General features: G+C 51.2%; 1 protein-coding gene across 4 annotated transcripts in view; it reads left to right on the forward strand.

The window, feature by feature from the left end:
• Positions 1–1,327: 1,327 nt before the first annotated feature.
• Positions 1,328–23,727, forward strand: part of SRL (sarcalumenin) — a 42,967-nt gene continuing 20,567 nt past the window's right edge. Inside the window, exon 1 of one of the 4 annotated variants that reach the window (XM_023755253.1) lies at positions 1,328–1,620. In XM_023755253.1, coding sequence (XP_023611021.1) covers positions 1,542–1,620 — 79 coding nt within the window. In that variant the 5' untranslated portion in view covers positions 1,328–1,541. Of the gene's footprint in view, positions 1,621–2,125; positions 2,194–16,653; positions 16,758–23,727 lie in introns of those variants that run through there. The other 3 variants (XM_023755254.1, XM_023755252.1, XM_023755255.1) reach the window with 3 other exon arrangements.

Here is a 23,727-nt window from a genome sequence, read left to right on the forward strand (position 1 = left end):
TCCTCAGTTACCATTGTCAATAGGTTCTGTGATTTTAAGCGAAATGACATGATGAAACCAGTTTTACCATAGGCTGTGTGTGTGTGTGTGTGTGTGTGTGTGTGTGAACACTGACTGGCTATTTTATAATATTAAGAAAGTAATTGGGGGTGGGGTAAGAGATCAACCAAAGGACTTGTATGCATGCATATGAACATAACCAATGGACACAGAAAGTAGGGGGGTGAGGGCATGTGCTGGGGGGTGGGAGCAGCTGGAAGAGGTCAATGGGGAAAAAAGGAGACTCATGTAATACTTTTTAATTTTTATTGATTTCAGAGAGGAAGGAGAGAGATAGAAACATCAATGATAAGAAGGAGTCATTGATTGGCTGCCTCCTGCATGCCCCCTACTGGGGATCGAGCCGGCAACCTGGTATGTGCCCTTGACCAGAATCAAACCGGGGACCCTTCCGTCCGTAGGCCGACACTCTATCCACTGAGCCAAACCAGCTAGGGCTGTAATACTTTAAACCAGTGGTCGCCAACCTTTCGGACCTCACGGACCACCAGTGGTCCGTGGACCATTGGTTGGCGACCGCTGCTTTAAACGATAAAGAATTTAAATTAAAAAAAGTAAAAAAAAAAGAAAGAAACTGAGAGGCCCCAGCCCATGGCAGGGAGCAGGCTAGAAACCATGGGCAGCATTTTTCTTTCGGACTCGGGACCTTATTTGGGCTGGGATGTTGAAGGAGAAGCCCTCTGGTTTGACATGTATAATGCTTTTTCCCCCGCTGAGGGTGCCAGCTGGAGGCCCTGCTTGAGGTATGGCAAAGCCAAAGCTCCCACCCAGCACACCCTCCACCACTCGGATCGGATTAGAGCGCCATAGGCTAATTGACACAAACAAGAGTGAAGTTCCTATGGCACCTCATCAACATTATAGGGGAACAACGTTGAACAAAACGACATTATTTGCGGGTGTGCCGTCTATCCACACAATGGAACACGACTCAGAACAAAAGGGAACGGACGATTCATATATGCTACAACATGAACAAAGCTCAGCATAATTTTGCTGAGTGAAAGAAGTCCGATGAAAAGGAATCATATGGGCATGATTCCACTTATATGAAAATCCAGGAAATGCAGACGAATGGCAGTGACTGCAGATTGGTGGTTGCCTGGGGAGGGATAGAGGGAGGGACTGTGAAGAGACAAAAGGAAAATTGGAGAGTGAGGAATCCGTTCGTTATTTTGATTGTATCCAATTAGACGTCATTAACGCTGTTTTAGAGGAAAAGCGCACAGTAGATACCTAATCGATTCTTGTTCCTTTCCAAGGTGCTGACTGCCACCCTCACAGCGACACCCTCCCCCAGACAGACAAGCCAGTGTCTGCTTTCCCTTGGCTTTATGGAACTGGCTCTCAGGGGCGGTCACATGCCCTTAGGAAAATTGCATCAAACAGCATTCGAGGAGGCGACAGAAGGCTTTGGAACCCCTGCGCCACTGGAAATGGATCTCTGTCCCTCCACCCTCTGACTTACATCACATCGTCAGATGCGTCTCTTAGCTCCATCGGCATTCTGCCTCTTCCAGAGGTCTGGGAAGGTGAAACTCCGAGCCATGGACCTCAAAGGTTGGACATAGAGGGTTTTCCTTAACTCTTAGGGCTTTATTCTCCCTACCTTTGGGGAGGGGCTGAAATGTATGTCTGTGGTTCTCAAATAGGGTTCTTGTTGCTTGGCCCTGAAAACTCCCTCGTTCAGAAAACTGAGACATGTCAAGGTCATTGACTTGCTTCAGACTTTGGATCAAGTGAGCGCAAATACTGGGAAGACTCAGATCCCAGACCTAACTCAAGGGCCGTCCCACTCCCCCCCCCCCCCCCCCCCCCCGCTACCCCCGCCTGTGACCCACATCATATGACCTCAGGGCTGCTTGAGGGAGAGACCAGGCCCTGCTTGCTGGGGCCTGGCAGCTGGCACAGCAGTGGCAGAGGGGCTCCTGTCGGCCTCGCAGGGTCGGTGCTGCTTCCCCATCACGCCCGCCCAGTTGCCCTAGTGACTGTGTGACCCTTCTCCCCCGCCCTCGCTGCCACCAGCCCTATAAATAGAGGCCAAGAGCAGCTGGGCTCTCTTGGCAGTCACCATGAGGGCGCTGGTTCTGCTCTGCTGCTTTGTGGCGTCGCTCCTGCTCCCAGGACAAGCAGGTATGACCCCACCCCCGTGGGCCAGGCCGGACTTCAGCTCTGTGCTGTGGGGGGCTTGGGCAGTAGTTGGAGAATGAGGCCTCCGTGATTCCTGGGGCTGATGGCTGGTCTCATCTTGTCCCCATTCTCTTCTCCCCTGGGGTCCAGGAGAAAGAAGTGGGTGGCGGAGAGAGCCTGATAACATTCAGGGGGCTCTCAGGGAGGTCAGAGGAAGCAGAAGCAGTGAACTGAGAGGTACAGGCAGGGGTGAGCCTGAGCCAGGGGCCAGAGAGAAGGTCTGGCCAGTAGATGCTAGGGAAGAGGACCTTGAAATTCAAGACTAGAGGAGCCTCCTAATGGGACAAAATGAACCTATCTTAGAGCGGGAGGTGCCCCTGGAGGTCACTGAGTTGACCCCCCTGTGGAGATCTGGCAGGGGGCCTGGCTTGGCATGGCTGAGGACGGGGGACCATCCTGGGCAGAGTTCGGGTTTGTCTGAGGAGCAGTGGGATAGAGTGGGGGTCCGTTCGGGATAGAGCTGGAGATGGAGTTGGGGATGAGGTTGGAAACGGAATTGGACAGAGGAACAGGACTGTTCTGGAGTAGAACTAGGCTTGGCTGGGGCTTTGTTAGAAGTGGCTGGGGGCCGGTGTGCCATGGTTTTCCTCTGACATCTCAGCACTGTGCGGCAGAAGCGGCTCTGGTTACAGCACGGGGGTTATTTATAGGTGTGGAGGGGACACCAGAGCGTTTTGCCACCTCTCTGTTCCCAAGATTCCTGGGGCTAGGTTCCCCCGGGGATGCTTCAGGGTGCTCTGGGGACCCCCTCAGGAATCCGGGACTCTGCTTTGTCTTTTGATGCCTGCAGTCTCCATCCACACAGGGGATGTGGGGGCCAGAGCACTAGCCTTTCTGATCTCTGAGGTTCTGATTTTTGAGGGCCCAGTCTCCACCAGGAGAGCAGGGGGCTGGGGCAGCAGAAGCCATTATCTTGCAAGTTAGAGGCCAAGGTGGGGGGGCTCCAGCTTCGCATGTGCTGCTGGGCCCTGCCCTTGTCTGCCCTTGAGTTAATTTGGGCTCCGTGGGGCTGCAGTGGCTGGAGTGTCGAGGATTCCAAGCGGCTGTCAGGTGGCTAAGTATGGAAACAGCCGCGTAATTGGATCCCGAGCCCCGAGCCACTGCCACCCTCTCCCTTTCAAAACCCCTCCCCTGCTCCGCCCAGCCCCAGCTGCCACCTCTGCTTCCACACAACAGGCCCAGGAACTTTTAGCCTTTTAGGGACATCCTTTATCTTTTCTCCCAACGAGGGGTCTGGACATCTGGAAGGTTCCCCAGGCCTCTCAGGGGGAATCTTGGGGTAGGGAAAGGAGGCAGTCAGGTGCTCTGTGCAAAGATCCTCTCTCTGCATGCTCCTTCCTTCCTGGACTCTGAGGTGTGCCCTGGCCCGGCTTCTAGGGAGGGGTTGTCCACCAGTGGGCAAGGTTCCCTCCCTCCTCACCCTGCTCACACGTGGGCTGTGGGTTCTTCCCCATGTGGATTGGATCACTACTTCAGCTATAGGTTGCATACCCCAAAAGATGGCTTCCTTCTGCACCCACTGGGAGGTTCCAACCATGAGGGTGGCTCCCCTCCACACCCATAATGACAATTTTTCCGACTGGTTGATTCTCTCCCGGAACTGTGCCACCCTGCCCGCGGGCCGCAGCTTTGCTCCTGGACTTCCCACCTCACCCCTGGGGCCTCATTTCCATGCCCATGTTGTTTGCTCCTCACTGGGTGGCAGGAGTTCTCTACAACCTCCCATTCCTGTTTCCTGGGGGAATCCTACAGAGTCTTCACGTTGCTCCCATGGCCCTCTGGGCCGGGGCAATGGCTCCACAGCCTCCTCTCCTCGTCTCTACGTGGGGGACCAAGTGCCCCTCCAGATGCCAGGACACTGATGGAGCCACCAGGCCCCCTGACCCCAGTCCTTTGTAACCATCAGGGTCCTCCTCTTTGTCTTGGGGACAGGCTTGCTCAAGGACAGGGGAAAGCAACCTTGAATCGATTTACTCTGTCTCCTCATTTTCTAGGTAAGGGAGCCAAAGCCAGAGGAATGAAGAGATGTGTTCAAGATTAGACAGTGAGTTAGTGACAGGCACACCAGCCTAGGGCTAGTCTCACCCTATCTGGGAGTTCTCGCCCTTTCTTGGCCTCCCAGAACGCCTCTGCCTGTCAGGGCACGTGAGGGTGGTGGAGAGGCTTCCCTCGGGATGCAGGACAAGAATGATGCCATTGGTCCTTTGACTTCTTGGAGGGTGGGGTGGGATGGGGGTGCTGGTTTTAAGCTGTTGGCATTTGTTAGGCTGAATATGGGACATCTTGCTTCCTGCTGCCTCCTGGAAGCAGAGAGAGATTGGGGACAGGCGGGGCGGTTTTCTGACTTGGTGCATCCCTTGTCCTCCAGCCCAGTCCTGGTTGCAGATGTGCACGTCTGCCCTGGTCCCCACCCTAAAATCCCAGGGGCCAGAGGTTGGTGCATGCTGGGGCTGACCCACCCCTCCACAGAGATGAGGGTGTATGGTCCCACCAGGAAGTATGCCCTCCCAAGACCCCCTCCTCACCCACCTCAGGCTGGTTATTTCTGGGAAGAGGCCCATTCACCTGCCCTCAGCAGAGCCATGCAGCAGCAGCCATGATCCACCGTGGGGAGGTCTGCTGAGAGAGTCATGAGCTCGGGCATCCTGGGGAAAGAGCAGACCCCAAAGACTTTCCAGTCCCCTGCAAGCTGTGTCCCCAGTGGGCTCTCTGTTCCTAGCTCAGTGCAACTGGATGAGCCTCTAGGGAGCATCTGGTCCACCACTTCCCTCACCGAGTCTGCGAAGTGCTAGTCTGGGATTTGCTAATGGATGCATCCTCCCAGATGTGGACGCCTTGCTCGGTGGCCTGTGAAATGGCATTTTGGAAATGCTGATTTTGCCCCATGTCTGGATGTGAAGGTCACACAGCCTTCAGTGTTTGTGACAGGGCCAGGTCTGGAATTCAGGTTTCCTCACTTGCCGTCCAGTGTTTTTGGCCACTTGTGCCCTCAGAAAGGAGGTCCCAGTGAGACCAGTTGCATCCACCTGGCTGTTTCGTGCTCACTGAGGTGTAGTGGGCTGGGACAGAGCTAGACCCTGTGGACATAGGAGGAAGACGGCTGTTCCTCCTCTGACCCCGTCTGAGGGGCTGAGGACAGGGCCTAGTACAGTGCCTCGTGGCCTGGGATAAGGGTGGTGACTGGGGGCGGGGGAAGGGGTGGGGTCTGCCACTGTGGGATGCTGGGCTTACCCCTCTGTTTTAGGCTCCCTCTTTGCTCCAAATCAAATCCAAATCCAGCCCGACTGATGACACAACCCCTTCATTTAAATATCGTTGGAGTATTAGAAGCCCATTCATTCAAACACCTTGCCACATTTCATCATTCATTTATCCCAGATTTATTACGTACCTTCTATTTTTTACGTGTGGTACTGGGGGAGTTCAGATAGGCCTCTTGCCCTTGAGAGCTTACAGTTCACTAGGGGAAACAGGGTGTCTTCTGCCTTAGGCCTGTACACGGGAAAAATCAGGCACACAGAGGTGTCATAGGGAGGAACAGATGAATTGAGGTGGGATGCAGGGGAGTGGTGAGGTTATTTTTAACTGAGTGGATCAGGAAATGTTTTATAGATGAGGGGGCATTTGAGCTGGATCTTGAAGGTAGATTCAGACTGAAAAGATGGAAGGAAGAGAATTCCATGTAAGGGAACAGGGTGAACAAACTCCTGGAGTCAGGAAAGAATGGAGCTCTGAACCAGGAAGGGACATGTTTTGCCTGGGATAAGGGCAAGCAGAGAGAAGTGGGGGTCATGGGAAATCTCTCTTTGGCTAGGTTTGGGCCAAAGTGTAAAGGACCTTGAGTGTTGGGCTGAGGACCAGGACTTTGCCCTGTGGGCGGTGGATGACCACTGAGGGCTTTGGAAGAATCTATCTGGCAGTTGTTTGTAGGGAGGAATAGAACAAGGGGAGACTGATTAGATAACCATGTCAGAAATGCAAGTGTGAAGGTGTGAGCTCAGGCGAGAGAGCGGGAGTGGAGAGGAGGGGTGGACCCAACAGAGCTGGGGCGGAATCACTGCTCAACCTGGGAGCTGGGTGGGAAGGAGCCCCTGTGGGTTTAGTGCAGGTCATATGATCGCACCAGAAAAGGAAACCTGGAACATAAGAGAAAAGAACAGATTTTAAAAGTTCAGTTTGGGTCATTTTGAATTCCAGGTGCCAGTTGGAGATATTTAGTTAGAAAGGTGGGGTTGGACTGAGGAGAGAAATCAGGCCAGGGATCCAGAAATGAGATTTGTTTGGGTAAAGGTGAGGGTGAGGCTGTGAGACTGCCGATGGAGATGTAGATTTGGGGAGTGGGAAGAGAAAGAAGATAAATGGACTTCAGGAAGAGACGGGGACCTGGAAGCCAAGGGAAAGGATGCTTCCTAGATGCCGAGGAAGAGGAGGCGATGGCTTTGACACGCAGGAGGTCGCTGACAGATTGTGGGGTGCCATGTGTGTTTATATATATATTTAAGATTTTTAAATTGCTTTTTAGAGAGAGAGGAATGGAGAGGGAGAGAGAAAGAGAGAAACATCAATGTAAGAGCGAAATATTGATTGGCTGCCTCCTGCACACCCTCTACCGGGGATCGAGCCTGCAACCTGGGCATGGGCCTGACTGAGAATCAAACTGGCAACCTTTCGGTGTACAGAATGATGCCCAACCAACCGAGCCACACTGGCCAGGGCAGGGGCCATGTGTGTTTAGTGAGGACGTGGAGGAGGCAGCATATTCAGAAGGTGAGACTTTTAACATTGAGTTTGGGAGGAATAGAGGACAGTAAGAATGAGTGGGGGTGGGTGAGTTAATGGAGGTAGAGAATTTTATTTTTAACACTAGCAAAGACCAAGTGTGTTTGTGGGCCAATGGGGAAGGGTGAGGAAGTGACTAAGACGCCAGATGCTTGAGGAGGGTGGATGAGGTCTGAAGGAGGTCTTCGGGGACACATGGCACAGCACTGCGGAGCCCTCAGAGAGGTACCACAAATTTGAGGTGAGCTCAGTAGGCCTGGTACCAGCCAGGGACCTGACCTAGTAAGGATCCTGGTCTACACTGGGGATTGCTACAGAGGGCCTGGAGGGCCACAGAGGGGAGGGAACCAGACTGATCTTCCCAAGAACTCTGTGGGGTGGAAAGGGAGCCGGCTGCTCTGATTTGTTAGGTATTGAATGCAAGGCCAGGGTCAGAGCCTGGTTCCCGTGCTGGAGAAACACTGGGCAGAGTCTGAAAGGCCTGAGGCCTGGAGGTGAAGTTGGTGAGTCAGCAGTTTGGTGACAGGGGATGTTAGTCTTGCTGTTGGTGAGCCTGCCCTACAAGCCAGGTGCTGCAGAGAAGAGGACAGAAGGCAGCTCAGGCGTTCATTCAGCAAAGGTCCACGGGGTCTACAATGGGTAAAGTCCTGGGTTTGGACTCGGTCAGGATTAGTGACTTCAGTGGAAGTTGGCGTGGAGGCAAGTGGCCCGAGTTTCCCGGGTGACGACCTCGGTTCTCCTTCCTTGTGGAATGGAAACTGCCCAGGCTCAGGTTCCCTCTGAGGTCTTTTCCTGGCTGTGAGGCCTCCCCGCAACCCCCCCTCCCCCACCAGCCCGTTGGAGCGGCTCATTTTGGGATGAGGGGGCTGAACGAGAGGAGCAAGGGGACTGAGTCGATGAGCTGGCTCGTGTTCTCTCACCACCTGCTCTGGGGATTCAGGCCCCTCAAAGGCTGCTCACCTGCCTTCTCAAGGGCCTTCTGAGACTTGAAAGCTAGAAGTCTGTCGTCAGACTCCTGCATTCGCCCTGTTGGGTCCTTTCCTCCCTCTTGGTGATTCCCTTCTCTTCTTCCACACTGGCCCTGCTCTGTCCCCCCTCCTAAGACATGCCATCAGCAAAGGCCCTGAAATTCATTCTAATGAGGGCCAATGGCTCAACCCTTAGATGGTCACTTTCCCAAATTACTTTTTTTAAATTTTACTTTTAAGATATGAAGGGTTGTTTTTTTAAAATATATTTTTATTGATTTCAGAGAGGAAAGGAGAGGGAAAGAGAGAGAGAGAAACATCAATGATGAGAGAATCATAGATCGGCTGCTTCCTGCATGCCCCCTACTGGGGATTGAGCCCGCAACCTGGGCATGTGCCTTTGACTGGAATCGAACCTGGGACCCTTCAGTCCATAGGCTGACAACTCTGTCCACTGAGCAAAACCGGCGAGGGCTACTTCTTGTTTTAAAGGAGTCAGAAGATTTTAGCTCAAAGAATGCATATCGAAGGTGGAATGTCCCATTACTTTGATGGGCAAAGTCTTACCAAAAGTCCCTAATGACAGTATTGAGGCAATAAATAGTCCACTCCATCTGAGCACAGAGGGGCTGAACTGTGGAGTGGGGCTTTCTCTATCTGTCCTGAAAGAGGGAGTAAGAGAATGAATGAACTGGAGCCATGGTGGGCACAGCTGTAGGCCTGCCAAACGACTTGCCCAGTGCTCTGGAGGCCCCAAACCTCTCTGCTACCCCCCATCCCTGGAGTCCTCAGCAGGAGGCAAAGGGGGCAGAGTAATTTGGCAGATGGGAGGGGTCAGATTTTTGGAGACATTTCCCTGGTCTGCGTTGCCTGTGCTATCGTCTTTCTCTGGGATCAGGAAGTTCTGTCCTATTATTGGTTTCATACTTCTCTAGCCCCAAAGGTGGTTTTTTGCTCAGAATCAAGGTCCCAGTCACCCCTTTGCTCAAGAGACATACCTGTGCTTGTCTCTTCTTTGTCTTCCCTCACAGAGGTCTCCGGAGCAGGAGCAGCCTTTCCAGAGCTGCCCAGCCTCAGGGTGAGGGCTCGGGTGGCAGAATCGACACCTGCCTTTAAAATTCCCCAGCTATTAGGAATTCAGCTATACACACCCTCATGGGCCTATAGCAGCCTCCTCTCCTCCAGCCTCCAGCTCTTCCCTAGTTGGAGTAAATGGGAGGCTGCCACCCGCTGCCCAGGTGGTGCACGTGCCCAGAGGCCTGATTTTGAAGAAGACCATGAGACTGTGGTGCTGGTGTCCGCTCCCATCTGGCCATCCCAGGAGCCTGTTTCCCCTGGGATTATGTCATTGGGGCCACAGGGAAGCAGAGGTGCCATGGCTTTGTCCAGCTCCAAATCCTGGGGCCCAGAAGGATTTCAGGTGGGATGTTGGCCCAGGTGGGACAGGCTCCCAAGGGTGTTAAGGGATGACAAGAGGCTTTTCCCTCTCACTCTTGGGTGCCCCCTCCCACCAGGTCCTTGTCTTTGACAACCTCGAGAGCCCTTGGTCCTCTGGTCCTCTGTCAATTCAAGAGTGCCAAAGGGCACAGGATGAGTGTGGGCTGGAAGGAGGGCTCAGCACAGAGTCCTGGAGAAGTGGGAGATGTGGCCGCCCCTTGGGAGCCCTCTCTGCGTTGGGGAACCAGGATGGGGTCATGATTGGGGCGGGGGCAATATACGATCAGCAGGAGGCAACACAGATTGGGACGCTGCAGGATCTTAGAGGGAGAAGAGTGAGGTTGGTTAATCACACGAGGTGGGTGCTTGAAAGAGGAAGGAAAAATGAGGAGATGAGGGACCCAGCTCTTCAGCCCGAGGCCACAGTGTGCTCCTGGTGAGGTCCTGGCCAGCCACACTGTGAGGTAGGAATGGGCTGTCTTCGCATCCAGGAGCTGGCCTGCTATTTCGGGAGATGACACATGCTGAAAAAAATGTAACTAACACCCCAGCAGCTCTGGTTGGAGTTCAGAGGAGGGTTGGAAGGTCAGCCTCGTGGAGGGGCAGGGTTCCCTCCGGACTGGGTGGAAGGGGATGACCATTGGACTGTCAGCTCCAAGAGGACAGGGGCTGTGTGTTTAATTCACTTTCTGCTGCGTCACCAACACTTAACACGCGCTCAGCTCACTGAATGCTCTTAACAATGTGGATGAATGAGTAGATGATTTGTGCAGGCAGAGCTGGAAGAGCATCTGAAATGGTCATCAAAGCCAGGAGTAGGGAAGCTCAGAGCATTGCACTGGTAGGGACAGGATGAGACCAGCTCTGGCTAGAATGCGGGGCTCCTGTTCAGGGGAGATCAAGCTACCCTGATGGGTTGGGGCCCTTTGCAAAAGGTTTTGAATGCGGAGCCAAGTAGTTCTCCCCCTGGTTCTGTCCTGAGGACCTCAGCATACCTAGCCTGTTCCCCTTGTGGCTCCCCCCCCACCCCCTTCTCCTCCCTCCTAGATATTTTTGGATCCTTCTAGAGGAGGGACTATATTCTGAGCTCAAACAGGTGCAGGCAAAGTCTGGCCTGGAGTCCTGGGCTGAGGGAAGTGGGTTGTGCTGGGAGTTCAGTCCAGAACCATGCCAGGGGAGAGCCCTGGGGTTTGGGAGCCCCCTCCCATCGTCACCTGGTCACTGCCAAAACGGTAGCCCCTAATCCTCCTTCAAGTGGCCATTCTGTTGTCAGCTCTGTTGTCTCCCATAGAATTTTCCCTGGATGGCAATAGGCAAAGACTTGACAAAGCTGTTGCTTTGGAAACGGTCTCTGATGTGCACCTGATTCCACAGCTGCCTGCCCTGGGCACCTGTACCCACCAGAGAGGCTTCTAGCCACTTTGGTGGTTACTTGTTTTCTTTTCCTTGCATTTTCTCCTACCCCTTTATTCCAGATGTTAGGTTGTAGAAGATCACATTTCTCTACCTATTGCAGGAGGTCAAGACACCAGGGGTGCTCCCTGGGATCTGGGGAGGCACCTGGAAAAATTAGGGGAGGGTCACAGTGCTCACCGTGGCCTGGGGGAGCCCATCCTGGCCTCAGGTGCCCAGCAGAGTGAGCTTGGATGCAAGTTGTGACAGGTGGTGAGTCCACTGTCTTTTCCTGCCTCCGTTTCCTTTCTGAATTGGTGGTTAGGCTGCAGAGCCCCGCACTGGGGGCTGCCTGGCAGGAGCAGAGCAGCCAGCAGGAGTGGGGGCGGCAGGCATACTGGGACTCAAGAACAGAGCAAGCTGGCTTTGTCATCTGTTTGCCACCAAGCCCCTTACCATCTTTGCACCTGTCTGTTCACCTCTAAAATGGGATACCAATACGTTGTCCTATTTACAGCATGGGGTTGTTATGTGATGAAGATAAGCAAATGGCTATGGGATGCTTAAAATGTTTTCTGATATCAGATACTTTTTAAGGTTAAAAGGACTATGACAGTAATTACAGGCTATCACTGCTGTCAGTACTGCTGTGGCTTGACAACTGCCACCAGTTTCCTCAAATATCATGAAATATGAACAACTGGGGGAATCTATCTACATAGCCGCGCCTTCTCAGGACTGTTAAATCCTCGGGTTTCTCTGTCCTCAAGGAGCTTACAAACCAGGAGGGGAGACAGTCGCCGCTCATAATATGAGGAGGGAACCATATAAGGCAGGTGTAATCAGGGGCTAAAAATAAGTAGCCTAAGAGTGCAGAGAAACGGGGAGCAGCTGGGGCAAGATGGGGCCTCGGCTAGTGAAAGCACCGCGTGCTTAGTGTGAGGTGGGTCGGGAAGACTTTGCAGGGCTGGCTTAGGCGTTACTTTCTATATTATTTTCTTGGCTCTGCCATAACAAATGACCACAAGCCAGGGGACTAAAACAACAGTGATTTATCCTCTCACAGTCTGGAGGCTGGAAGTCTGAGAAATTAAGGTGTTGGAAGGGTCACGTTTCTTTTGAAGGCTCCAGGGGAAGAGACTTCTCACCTCTTCCAGCGTCTGAGAGATCCTGGCAGTTCTTGGCTTGTAGATGTATCTCTACAATCTCTGTCCTCATGTCACCTCTTCTCTGTGTGTCTCTGTGTCCCCTCCTCTTTTCATAAGGACACCAGTCACTTAGGGCCCACTCTAACCCAGTATGACTTCATTTTAACTGATTACATCTGCACAGAACCTGTCTCCAAATAAAGCTACATTCTGAGGTTCTGAGTGTCCGTGAACCAGATATCTGATATTTAAAAAAATGTTGGGGGGACACTCTTCATTCATGATAGTTCCTTAGCCTTGGACCCAGATTGCTGAGCAGTTGCTGGCTCTGAGTATATAGCTCTCGTGTCTCTCCGGGGTGATAGTCTTCTACTGGGCACAGAGGGCACCTGTTTCCTTGGTCAGCTCTGGCCCCATGGTCCATGCGATTGCCCCAGCAGCTAATTTGGAGTTCTGCTGATACACCCAGAGCAAGTGTGTTGAATGAATGGATGGACAGCTGGCCGGGGGCAGGGAATTCCAGGAGCAACCACCTAGTCTAGTGGTGAGGCTGGGGAGGACAGTGGGGAGAATTTTCCAGCTCCCTGTTGGGTGTGCTCAGGTGCAGATCGAGTTGGAGTTAGCACATCCTGAGGGCAAGGGTGTTTGGTTCCTGGCTGGTTGTGTGATGGAGAGAGCAGTGGGCTAAGAACCCAGAAACTCAGGCCTGGTGTGCTAGGCGACCTTAGCCCCAGCTCTCCCATGTGCGCCCTATACACCCAGCCCCAGCGCACACGGGAGGGTCAGCAGGGCACAGGTACCTCCTAAAGCTCTGCAGAAGCCGCTTGGAAGAACTTCCAAGTGAATCCTCTGCCGAGTTCGTGAGAGGTTCACATCTTAGCATTGCTGCCTTTCTCTGCTCTCCTGTCCCAAAGCAGGAGCCCCCAACGGGAAGGGCAGGTATCTGGGGCTCTTCATGGCAGAATTAGGGGTCCCCAACCTGGAGTCTGGGTGTCGAGGCAGCTGTGGAAGCTGGTGGCTGTGGCTTTGTTGCACACTCTGGTTTGTCCCAGTTCTAGAGGAGAACGGGGTGTCCAGGGGCTTCTAGCCTGTCCAGAAATGCTCACCAGTGAATCCAGTCTGTTCTCCTTGGCCTGGTATACACTCACTTCCTAAGTCCGGCATGTCCCACCCTCCTGACTGCAGCCATTGTTCCCTGCATACACTTGGCTTGGCTCCTGCAGCCTCTGACCCCAAATGCCCTACATCCTCCCCAGGAGACCCTGGTTCCACATCCTTGAGATTCTGCTCTTTGCTGCCAGGAGGGCTCTCTTCAGGCTGCTCCCTCCCCCCTCCAATTAGATGCTACTATCTTCAAGGAGAAGATCTTAAATGCAGGAATCCAGTTCATGATTATCACAGCAACCTTCTGAGCCGGTGGGGCAGCTACTTCTAACCCTTTGATCACATCACAAAGAAATAGGCCTGAGCAGGTTAAGTGACTTGGCCCATGGTTCTGAATCCTGGTCCTAAATCTCTTCTCTCCTGGAAAGAACTTCGCCATTAAGTTGAGAGAAGGCCTTATATTTGCCATCACCATCCATCCAGCCATCTATCCAATGGTTTTGGATGCTGGGATACAAAATCCCTGATGGACAGGAAACCAAATAAGTAAGTTGTATAATTTATTAGATAGTTATGGGTGCAATGGAGAAAAAGACTAGGGAAGGGAGATGGGGAAGGCTTGTTGGAAGACAGCATCACCAGATGGCTGGGGAAGGCCTGGCAGAGAAGGTTTTGGAGAAAGAAAAGAATTAAAGATACTTTGTGTGTGTGTGTGTGTGTGTGTGTGTGTGTGTTTAGCAGCTTTATTGAGATATAATTCACATACCATATAATTCATCCTTTTAAATTTAATAAGATTTAGAATATTGAATACTGTACAATTCAATAATTTTTATTGTATTCACAAATATGTGCAATCATCAGCAAAGTCAATTTTAGAACACTTTCATCATCTTAAAAAAGCAGCCCTTTACCCACTTAGCAGTCACCCCCCATCCCACCCACTCCCACCCTCTAGCCCCTGGCAACCACTAATCTCTATAGATTTGCCTATTCTGGACATTTCATCCAAATGGAATCATCAATATGTGGCCTTTTGTGACTAGCTTCTTTCACTTAACGTAATGTCTTCCAGGTTCATCCATGTTGTAGTATCAGAACTCCATTCCTTTCGATGGATGAATAATGTTCCATTGTACCACATTTTGTTTATCCATTCATCCCTTCATGGACAATCACATTGTTTCCATCTTTGTCTATGTGAGTGGTGTTGCTGTGAACATCAGTGTACATGTTCTTATGTGAGATATGTTTTGGGGAGATTTTATCTATTTTTAAATTTTTATTGATTTCAGAGAGGAAGAGAAAGGGAGAGAGAGATTGAAATGCCAATGAGAATCACTGATTGGCTATCACCTCCATGCCCCCTACTGGGGATAAAGCTCACAATCCGGGCTTGTGCCCCAGCCAGGAATCCAACCCTGACCTCCTGGTTCATGGGTCAACGCTCAACCACTGAGCCACTCTAGCTGGGTGGGGAGATTTTATCTTTTTTTTTCTAAAGGATTTTTATTTTATTTTATTGATTTTTTACAGAGAAGAAGGGAGAGGGATAGAGAGTTAGAAACATTGATGAAAGAGAACCATCGATCAGCTGCCTCCTGCACACCCCCCTATTGGGGATGTGCCCACAACTGAGGTACATGTTCTTGACCGGAATTGAACCTGGGACCCTTCAGTCCATAGGCCAACTCTCTATCCACTGAGCTAAACCAGTTAGGACAGGAGATTTTATCTTAACATTAGAAATACCTTATACTTTTCTAGGACTGTATGATTTCAGAATCCCATCACATGTCATCTGAACATCCCACTATGTAGCACGTAGTAGGTACTCCATCAATAGTAATGACATGAAGGCATAATAGACCTGGAGGTGGGTGGGGAGGGTATTTTTCTTATCTCTCTTTTTAAAAAATATATTTTTATTGATTTCAGAGAAGAATGGAGAGGAAGAGAGAGATAGAAACATCAATGATGAGAGAAAGTCATTGGTTGGCTGCTTCCTGCATGCCCCTAACTGGGGACTGAGCCCACAGTCCAGGCATGTGCCTTGACCGGGAACTGAACCGCGTCCTGGTTCATAGGTGGACAGATGCTCAACCACTGAGCCGTGCTGGCTGGGCTCTTTTTTTTTATATTGATGAAACAGGCACAGAAATGCTCAAGATCCCACCGCTGGTCAGGGAAATAAACTCAGACTCCCGACTCTGTTCTCCTTTTCTTTCCCCAGAGTCACAGGTGTGCCCCCCAGGGCAGCTCTGCCTGACCACCAGGGGTCCATTCCATGGGCAGGTTCTGCATGGAACCAGGGCCTCCCACCACTGTCTACTCCTGTCTCTTTGTATTCTCCTTCTGGAATATCCCCTCGCAGGGTAGTAAGGCCAGCTAGACACCAGACCGATGATGTCCCTAGAGCCGATGGGGATAAGCCCCTGTTGGCTGCCTGTGGTCTGGGAGATGGACCATAGCCTGGGCTGGGGGAACTGGACCAGGCCTGGTACAGCCTCCTATGGGGCGAGGGGGAGGGTCCACCCTTTGCAACCAGTAGGTCTCTGGGGATGGGTAAAGTTTGACTCCATGGTCAAGGCCCAAGGATAGTGTTTCCCAGATACTAGTGTGTGTGAGAATCACTGGAGTGACTCCTGAGGCTCCACTCACTCTGAGTGTGATTACGAGGGTCTGTGGAAGGGAGCCAGGAATGGAACATTGTAAACTAAGCTCTTCTGTGATCTTTTTGCAAATGGCCTTGAGCCATACCTTGAGAAGAGATGACCCACAGTGGGAGGTTCATTACTGTCAAGTGCTCTCAGGGCATCCAGCAGATATTTCCTGTATAGAGATATTTGCCAGGCACATGCTGGACACCCTGAATCCCACTGGGGACAAGCCACAGGCTCTAGACTCAGGGACCTTATTCTTCATGGGGACACAGGTTAAAAGAAAGGCTGTCATATAGGGTGATAGGTGTTGTGGGGACATAGAGCAGAAGTACCTCAGAATTGAGGGATCAGGATAGGCCTCACAGGGGATGGGCCTCAAAGCTGAGCTCTGAACTATGAGCCAGAATTAGGCCCAGGATGTGGGGGAAAGAAGAACAGAATGGTGTTGGTGCTCAAGAAAACTGATTGGAAATCCACTCAGACTAATAGGATTTCTTTTTTAAAAAAAATATATTTTATTGATTTTTTTACAGAGAGGAAGGGAGGGGGATAGAGTCAGAAACATCGATGAGAGAGAAACATCGACCAGCTGCCTCCTGCACACCTCCCACTGGGGATGCGCCCGCAACCAAGGCACATGCCCCTGACTGGAATCGAACCTGGGACCCCCCAGTCCGCAGGCCGACGCTCTCTATCCACTAAGCCAAACCGGTTTGGCCTAATAGGATTTCTTAAAGAATTCTGCAGGTGATTGTCATGTGAGTTGGGACGCTCAGCACGTTTTTAGGCCCTCTGGGGACATAGAGAGGCATTGGTCCAACCTCTTGTCCTAGAGGAGATGCTGAGTTAGAAAGGAAGCTAGGACATAGGCACACCCCTCAGAAGGTCACAGCCACACAAGGCAGGGGCTGTGTCATTTGGCTCAGTGTGGAATCGTCACAGACGCTGAATCAGTGGAGGTCAGCAAGGGGACTCGTGTGACCTGGAGGTGTGAGAACCAGAAGGCATCACAAAAGGTGAGAGGGAACAGGTGAGGCTGGAGAAGCAGGAGGGCATCCTAATGCAGATGGTCGTGTGGGCCATCAGAAGGCCTGTTGTGGGTTGGATTGTGTCCCCCTAAAAGATATGTTGAAATCCTAACCCCCAGGACCAAACCTCTGAGTGTGATCTTATTGGAAATAGGGTCATCACAGATATAGTGAGCTAATCTGCTGGTGTCCTTCTGTGAAAAAGAGGAGATATAGAAAAGAGGCCTAGGCCCTTCCTCTGTGGCTCAGTGGTTGAGTGTCAACCTATGAATCAGGAGGTCATGGTTCAATTCCCTCTCAGGGCACATGTCTGATTGTGGGTTCGATCTCCAGTGTGGGGCATGCATGAAGCAACTAGCCAATGATTCTTATCATTGAGTTTCTATCTCTCTCTCCCTCTCCCTTCCTCTCTGAAATCAATAAAAAATGTGGTTAAAAACAAAACAAAAAAGGAAAGAAAAGAAAAAAGGCATAGGGAGAAGGCCATGCATGACGGAGACAGAGATTGGAAGCATGCATTGACAAGCCAAGGATTGCTGGGAATGACCAGAAACTGGGAGAGGCAGGAGGCAGCCTTCTGGGGGGATTTGGCTCTGCTGACACCTTGATTTTGGACTTGCGGCACTCAGAACTGTGAGAGAAAATATCTTTATAGCTTTAAGCCACCAGGTTGTGATGCTTTGTTACAGCAGCCACAGGAAACTAATACCTGGCCAGGCTCAGGCTTCCATGCAAGGATTTGGGGCTCTGTCTAGCCTGGTGGTGGGGGACCCTTTGGGTAAGCGGCCTGTTGGAGCGCCTCAGATGCAGCCTGGCAGCAGCCTCTTAGGGCCCTCAGCACTGACCAGGGAGGGTCACCCTGGGGACAGCAAGTGCAGAATGTACGCCTGCTCTGGCCCCACCCTCTGCCCTGCCCTTGGCTCTAACCTTCCTCTCCCCAAGGGAGCCCGTGGGAACTGAGGAGTAGATGCCTGCCCTGGCCTCTTGCGTGGCCACCAGGCTGCCAAAGGGAAAGAAAGTTCCCAGGTGTTATGAGCCTCAACTGGTTTCAGTGTTGAAGAGACAGGCAGAGAGCCCAGGCCCTAGGTGGCACTAAATTCACCCGAGAAGGAAGCTACTCTCAGTTTAATTGGTTGTAATGATTCTCCCTGGGGGTGGGGATGCCCAGAGAGGGAGCCCTCGGGCATATTTCCTGTTGTTCACCCGGGAAATGGTTGATCACATGCCTGAGGTTCAAGTGTCTAGGCCACTTGGGAATACAAACTGGAAGCAAGTCTGCCTCTAAGGGAGACATGAGCTTTCTAGAATGTTCCACTATGGAGTGGCCTGGGTATTATAGACACTTTTGCCTGTAGTATTTTCCAAGCTTTGGAGTGATAACTGAGGGTAATGGATGGATTTGTTAGGAGGCTTTGAGACTTTGTCCCGTTCATAGAGCAGCAGACAGGGAGGTGGTCTTTCACTTCTTTCATGATTCAGACTCTGAAAGGTTCTTCTGGTCCAGTCTTCTTGTGGCCTCTGCCTTCCTCAATTCAGATAGCTAACAGCTGATCTCACGCAGGCTTGGGAACCAACTGTCCTTTGTCTCCTGGTGATGGAGACAGTGAGCCTCTCCTTGCAGTCTTCTCCAGATGACACTGGGAGTACCGCAGACTAATGGCAAAGTCAGGGCTGCTTGGTGCCGGTGATCTCTGGGAACTTAAACCCCATCCCAGTCTCCCCCAAATCTCTGTACAGAGCTCTGTTCAGGGACACGGCAGATGTCGGCCCTCGGCAGGCCATACTTTATAGGAACAACTAGGGGAATGGATGGGTGATTGATCCCAGGATTGCTGGGTTCCAGGGATAAGGCAAGATATGGGATAAAGCAGTGGTTCTCAACCTTCTGGCCCTTTAAATACAGTTCCTCATGCTGTGACCCAACCATAAAATTATTTTCGTTGCTACTTCATAACTGTAATGTTGCCACTGTTATGAATCGTAATGTAAATATCTGATATGCAGGATGGTCTTAGGCGACCCCTGTGAAAGGGTCGTTCGACCGCCAAAGGGGTCGCGACCCACAGGTTGAGAACCGCTGGGATAAAGGATTAGCAATGTCAGGGAGAGAAGGAAGTCACAGCTGTTTGACACCCTGCACAAAAGACCAGGTGAGGGGTCTGGAGCCCTTGTGTTTTTGTCTGGTTTTGTCCCCAACTTTTGCTAGGTGACTTCCAGCAGGTTCTTTTTCTGCTCTGGGCCTCGGTCTCTTCTGTGAAATGGAAAAGTTGAGCTAGTTAATTTCTAACTTTTTTTCCAGTTCTAAAAGAAGTCTCTAATGAAATGTAACTATAGGGCTGCACCATAGACGAGGTTTGGGATCAGAATGTCTGGGCCCAGAAGTGGAACCCATCTGCTATGAATTTGGTGAAGCCCCCTGGGAGAGAAGGTGAAAAGACCTGGTGTTTTGGTGCCTGGACTGCAGTTTTTCTGGGAGGGTCTATGGATGGGAACACACAGGGCAAACTATTTGCTGTTGCTGCCCAGCCTCTGCCCTTGGCTTGACCTTCTCTGAGCAGACTTGGGGATGGGCGGCTTCTCTGGTCTTCTTGGCAGTTGGGGGTGAGATTTGCTAAGGACACCACACTGCTGATGGGTGTAGGGGAAGCTTCGTGCTGCTGACGGGGGTGAAGAGGCGCCTGAGGTTGTGCAGGCCTGTGTGTTAGGCCCTTTCAAGCCATGAAAACCTTCGCTCTGATGTCAGCCAAGCAGAGCTCCACTTGAATGGGAACTAGAGCCCCCCTCACTCTGTCTTTGTGGCGCAGTCAAAGCTCATTCTCGAGGCCCAGGTCGGTTCTGAAGGGTGTATTGTTTTGCTCCCTGTGCTCTCTTATCACGAGGACACGAGGCCATGCTGGCGCTGTGAGTGGCCTCTCTCGGGCAGTGTTGCCTTTTCTGAGAGTCGTGAAGGGCCCTCAGCGGCTCTGCCTCCAGCCAGGGCCTCTCATCCATTCTTACAGACGCCCCCTGACGAGTGGTCTGTTTAGATGTCCCCCTGAGTGTGCGTTTGTGTTTGGGTGAAGTGCAGGGTCACCTCGCTTCAGTGGCCTGATGGAAGGGCTCTGGGAGGGAGAGGGGGTAGGGGAAACCATGTGAGGCCTTAGAAGTTTCTGGGTGAGTCAGTGCTGATTGAAACTGGGAGTCAGTGACTGCAGGGGTTAACTTGGGGCTCAGCAGAACAAGATCTGAGCCCGGGAGTGTTGACAGCTAAGGTCCATTTCTGTCTCAGGACAGCTGGAACCTCATGCAGGGAATAGGGCTACCCCCATGGTGCCACAGCTACTTGTTTGAGCAGCTTCTGGCTGGGAGAAGGGGCGACAGAGTCCCAGCCAGAAAGACCTCTCTTGGCCTACTAACTGACCCTCCAGAAGCAGGGGGGTCAAAGGACTAAGGGAGGTGAGCCAGCTCGGCTTCTGTCCAAAGCTGGTTCTGTTTTGGTCCACTCAGTGAACTTGGGATTTGGCCTGGCATCGTTGCTCTTCTAGGAAATAATTATTATACCAGACATTCATAGAATGCTTCTAAACATCGTTTGCTATTTAACATACTCCAAGGGGATTGACCAAGCAGGTGCTATTATCTGCATTTTGTATGGGTGAGTGGAGTTGGGTGTAGGAAGAGTGCAGAGCAACTCAAGGTCACATTGCTGGTTAGTAAGACAGTAAATGAGCAGGTCCCAGCTCTCCTGACTTTCAGCTGCACCCAGAAAGACCAGTTTGGCTCTGTGATGTATGGCAAAGGAAAGACCTGAGATGTGGCCCTGGCCCAGGCTGGGAAGGTGTCAGATCCATTTCCAAGCTTCCGAATCAAGCAGACTACCTCCAGCTTTCCTGGGTTGGGGATGAGATGGGTCTGGCCTCATTGTTCCCTCCATCTGCTAAGCCCATGAGGGCTCTGACCTGAACCCAGGGTTGACTGGGATGTTAGGGGCCAGACTTCTTTGGCTCCCAGTTGGGTCTCTCCCTGTCTGGTGCCCCAAAGTTAAACCATCAACCTCCCAGAGGGTCATCCTTGTAGAACCCAGGGAGATTCTGTTTTTTTGGGTGGGAGGTGGGAGAAAGCCAGCCACCTGCCTCAGTTTGTCTCAGAATCTAGCCTGAATCTCTCCCTACTTCCCATCCTCTCCTGCCAAGCTCAGCTCCTCTGAATGTAGGAAATATTGCCTAACAACCCCTGCAAGGATTTCTGTTCACTTGAGGCTGATCTCTGGGAACACTTGGTGCTCCTCAGGATGTCACTTTAATAATCGAGTCACACTAAGTGGTTAGGGCTTCACGTTTTGCTTCTTCCAAAGGCATTTGCCTTTTGAAAGCAATGTTCACTCTCAGTCATGAATCCCCCGGGCATCAGTGACAGGCCTGTGGATGCACAATGGTGGTGGGATTGTGGGCGCTTTCTCTGTACCTCCTAAACCAAGCATTCCCAGAAATTAGAGGTGGGACAGGGAATGATCTGTCAATTCTTTAGACTTTGTGGATTACAAACAATTGTCTTGAAGTCTTAAGCAATCCTTTTAAAGGGAGGTAGGAGAGGTTAGATTAAGAAGCTACCATCCTTCTGAGGCTGACATCCCCCCCTCTTGTTTCTGGGGGGCAGTAACCTGTTGCCGGGAAAGCTCACAGGACTCCCAACTAGCGGTGAGCTGGGTTCTAGAACCAGCCTGCTGATAACTAACCTACCTAACCCTGTGGCTTTGGGACAATAATTTATCAGGGCGTTAGGATTCTCAGCATGGAAATCAAATAGTCTGTGAGGTGGTCCCTTTTGACTCAAAATCCCTTGGTTCTCTCTGATTGGTGCCTTTGTTGTTGTATCCTATCCCCTGGGTGAATCATTTTTGGGCTCGAGTCCAGCCAGGGACAAGCTGTCCTGGTGGTATTAGCCTTGGTTTTAGGAGCTTGGCCAGGAGGCCAAAGAACCTTTTGAGAGTAGCTGCCTTATTCATTGCACCTTTGTCTTCTTGTCTGGAGGAGAAGAGGTAAAGGCTAACAGAATGGTGAGAGAGAAGGTTTCAGGGGTCCTGGGAGGATGTGGGCAACCTTTGCCTCTTATACTTCCCTTCTACGGTCCTTTTTGGCATTGGCATCTGCAAAGCTGTCTGCAGGCTCATCCAAGAAGTGAAGGAACAAGGGACCCTGAGTGGTGAGCATTTACTCTGTAAATAAGGTCAAGAAACAATATGATGCCAGAAGAGGCCACTGACCATTTTCCCACTTCAGATAAGCCCAGAAGTGTTCGGAGATAAGATCTAGAACAGGGGTCCTCAAACTACGGCCCGCGGGCCACATGCAAATACAAATATTGTATTTGTTCCCGTTTTGTTTTTTTTACTTCAAAATAAGATATGTGCAGTGTGCATAGGAATTTGTTCATAGTTTTTTTTTTAACTATAGTCCGGCCCTCCAATGATCTGAGGGACAGTGAACTGGCCCCCTATTTAAAAAGTTTGAGGACCCCTGATCTAGAACATGCAAGGGTCAGTCCGCTCACTCCGGCTCTGTGAACACTGTTTCTGAGGTGTTGTCAGCTGCACTTGAGGCACAGCCGACGAGGTGTCCAAGTGTGGGTAGAGGACAGACTGGTGATAGATGTGGGGCTCCCTGAATGCCAAGACTGACTCCCTGGGACAGATATGTCCTCAGATAGAATTGGAAAGTGATTGTCCCCCTGGGCCTTTATTACTAATGACTCATTTGCATAATTGTCTATGAGTAGCGGTCACACGTATTTTACTTGTGTTTGACTTTGGACTTGATAGTTTCAGTTCAAATGGAGGAGAAGTAATGTGGAAGAATAACCTTGGCAGATCCTTAGAAGTACCTGTTAAGGAGACTGGGACAGGATGGAATTGAGTTTGTATTCTGTTCCTCCAGGGTGGAATAAATTCAGTGCTTAGATGTGGACTCAAAACAGGTCAACAGAACTCTATACTGAATAAACCTCTCTTCTCCTGACCTCAAGACAAATTCTCTGACACTTGGTACTGAGGTGGCTCAGAATCATGGTTCTCAAATGTTGGTGTTCGTTAGAATCACCTTGTGAAACACCAGATTCACACTGACCCACCTCTGGAGCCTGGGCATTTATGCTTGGAAAGCTCTCGGGTCTCAGATGCCACCTCCACGTGGGCCAGGGAGCTTTGTTTTGTTTCTTGACCTGCGTTCTAGCCCATTCTGGGAATGGCTTGTTGAGCTAATACCTTGACTCTCCTGTGTCTGCTTCCTCATTTCAAGGGAGGTTAATAATCCTTGCTTTCTCTGCCTCAGAAGACTGCTAGGAAGATGAAAGAAGAACATGAAATAACTTTGGAAAGCATGAAGTTCTATGTGGAGGCAAGACATCATCTAGCTCAATGCCTGACATGTTTGATTAAAATGAAAAGATGCTGTAAGGGGGAGCTCCTTGGAATGTTGGAGAAAATGATCAAGAGGAAGCTAGAGGAATTTTTAGGGAATAAGTGGGGGAGACAAGAGCAGTAGTTGTCAACCACCTACCCCTTCCTTAAATGGTGTGATAGACAGACCCAGGGAGAGCTGCTGGGCAGGAAGTGCAAAGTGGGCGACTGAACCCCAGCTCCTTCGTCATCCTCATCTTCTAGTCACGTCAGTGGACCTCTCTCCCTTCATGGGACATGGTTTTCAAACTACCCGAGAGCAGAAAGAACTCTAGACTGAGAGCCATGAATTTGGGCTCTGTCTCAATTCTACCCCTGACCTTGGGCAAGTCTCCAGAGCTACCTGGCCAGAGCTTCCTCTTCTACAGTTGGACCCACCAAGGCCTTTGGCAACTCCAGAGTTAGCTGAGTCCATGTGAAAAGTGCTTTGGAAGGAATTAGAAGCTGGGAAATGATCAGATGTTTGGTTGGTAGAGGAAAGAGGAACTGAGCCTGAGGCTACTGCTGAGACTATGGGTGGGGGCA

This window comes from Myotis lucifugus, unplaced genomic scaffold (genome assembly GCF_000147115.1).
Source record: "Myotis lucifugus unplaced genomic scaffold, Myoluc2.0 scaffold_72, whole genome shotgun sequence".
Lineage (NCBI taxonomy): Eukaryota > Metazoa > Chordata > Mammalia > Chiroptera > Vespertilionidae > Myotis > Myotis lucifugus.